General features: G+C 67.2%; 1 protein-coding gene across 1 annotated transcript; it reads right to left on the bottom strand.

Moving 5' to 3' along the window:
- Positions 1-346: 346 nt before the first annotated feature.
- Positions 347-2157, bottom strand: EMIHUDRAFT_465136 (hypothetical protein; the record flags this gene model as incomplete). Its single annotated transcript, XM_005763208.1, has 7 exons — positions 1777-2157; positions 1624-1709; positions 1324-1471; positions 1177-1249; positions 1036-1098; positions 780-825; positions 347-632 (listed from the first exon to the last, which is right to left on the bottom strand). The coding sequence occupies exons 1-7, from the start codon at positions 2101-2103 to the stop codon at positions 347-349; spliced, it is 1029 nt and encodes a 342-aa protein (XP_005763265.1). The 5' UTR covers positions 2104-2157.
- Between the last annotated feature and the right edge of the window lie 35 nt (positions 2158-2192).

The following is a 2192-nucleotide window of genomic DNA, read 5'->3' as shown; positions in this document are numbered from 1 at the left end:
AGCCTCCGCATACAGAATCCTGTCTTGGGTGGCAGAATCGCTAGTGCAGAATCCTCAGGCGTGGACAGGGTTCTCCAAGACTGGCAGCGGTGGCCGGTGCCACGGGCCGGAGAGCAGGCCGCCCCCGAGCCCCGTAAGCCGCCGTATTTTGTCACGCGAATTCCCGAATACCCCGCCTTTAAGCTTTAACTCAAATGTGCACAGCCCTTTATACGGTGGAGGGGGCCTGGACTCTGTGTACAGACGGTGACCAGAGCCGGCACAGACAGTTGCCGTGTGCGCGGGCTTTTCGTTGGGCGCTCGGCACGGAGGGCGCTCGTCGGGAGCCATGGGTCAAGGGCAAGCGTCAGTCCCCGCCGAGGTTCGGCAGGGGCGCTTCCTCGCTCTCGCCCTCCGCGCCCTCGCCGCCCGCCGCGCCGCCGCCGCCCACGCCGTGGAAGAGCTTCTTGCGCCACTCGTGGATGTCAAAGTAGATGTACTGCCTAAAAGAAGAACTCGGCCGCGGTCGGTATTTCTTGTTCTTGCGCCACTCGTGGATGTCAAAGCCGAGGTACTGCCCCTTCTGGCCGGCCTCGCCGCCCCCCTCCTGCCGGCTGGCGCGCGTGAACCAGAGCGTGAGGTCCTTGTGGTACCTAAAAAAAGAAATCGAAGGTATTTCTTTTCTTGCGCCACTCGTGGAGGGTCCTAGCGGTGCCTAAACACAGAATTGCGACCGCGCCGTCCTGCCTTCGGGCCGGCGGCGTGTCTCTATGTCTTGATTCGCCCTTGGGGGGGGGTGCCTCCAGTCGCGGTTGTACAGCTCGGTCGCAGCGTACGCCTGCAGCGGTGGCGGGGGGGCGGCGAGGGGTTGCAGCCGAAGTGCCGGGGCAACGACCGGGGACAGACCTCGCATCTCGGCTGATCTCGGCTGAGCTCGGCTGATCTCGGCTGATCTCGGCTGAGCTCGGCTGAGCTCGACTGATCTCGGCTGATCTCGGCTGATCTCGGCTGATCTCGGCTGAGCTCGGCTGAGCTCGGCTGAGCTCTCCTGCAGCGTGTCTCGCGGCATGTTGTAGAAGATGTAGAAGAGGGTCTCCAGCTGAAACTTCGAGAAGTGGCCTGTACCCCAGCGCACCCTCGCGTAATCTCGCGCAATCTCGCGCCCTCTCGAGCCGGGACTTTCGAGGCAGGGGCCGCCCGTCTTCAGCGCCGGAGGCTGCATGTAGTAGCACTGCGGCAGCGTAAACTCCGGCTCGCGCTGCGCGGGCGCCTAAAAAAGAAATCGGACGGGCGCTCAGTACTTCTTCTTGCAGGTTTGCCCTCGGGCGCGCGCTGCGCGCGCGCGTCGGCCCACGGCGAGGCGAACGTGGCGTAGAGCGAGTCGGCAGAGTTGAGGTTGAGGCCGAGAGAGGTGAGGTCGGTGCCGAGTGCGAGCGTGTTGAGGTCTGGCTCCGTCATCCGGATCACCGACAGGATGCCCATCAGCCCAAACCTAAAAAGAAAAACAGCAGGCGCGCCTCGGATTTCGTCATCCGGATCGCCGACAGGATGCCCATCAGCCCAAACCTAAAAAAGAAAAACAGGACGCGCGCCTCGGATTTCGTCATCCGGACCGGGGCCGACAGGATGCTCCTCAGCCCGAACCGGTCCGTCGCGCTGCCCGCGCTGCTCGCCGGCTCTCCGCCCGGAGGCGCGCCAAAGTCTCGCGCGAGCGCGTGGCTCTGCGCGGCCTGTTCACGGCCGGCGGGGTGTGAAGAGACGCCGTTCACACCGGCGGAGCGCGTGGCTCTGCGCGGCCTCGTCCCCCATCCCGCCGCCGAGCGGGGGGAAGTCGGCGCCGCCGCTCCCCACCGCGGCGGGCCGCTTGGCAGGCGCGCCTCCCAGCGCGGGGAAGTCCTCTTCGACGGCACGAAACTCGGACTGCGCGGGCGGCGGCGCGGCGCGGAACTGCTGCAGCGCGGGGTTGGCGGCGGCGGGGCGGCCGCCGAGCGAGGGGAAGTCGGACATGTCGAAGCCGGTGCCCCCCATCGCGCTCGCGAGCTCCGGCGGCGGACCCATGCCGAGGCCGATGCCCGGCCCTGCCATGCCCGAGGAGAGGTGTCCGAGGCCGGGAGCGCCGGGCATGCCCAGCCCGGCGGCGCCCTTGTTTGCGGGCGGCAGGCCGAGCCCCTGCCCCTGGGAGGTTGGGGGGGGGGGGGGGGAATTAAGAAGGG

The sequence above is a fragment of the Emiliania huxleyi genome (genome assembly GCF_000372725.1).
Source record: "Emiliania huxleyi CCMP1516 unplaced genomic scaffold EMIHUscaffold_64, whole genome shotgun sequence".
Taxonomy (NCBI): domain Eukaryota; phylum Haptophyta; order Isochrysidales; family Noelaerhabdaceae; genus Emiliania; species Emiliania huxleyi.
Note: the sequence above shows the minus strand (reverse complement) of the source record. Positions and strands in the feature narration are given on the sequence as shown.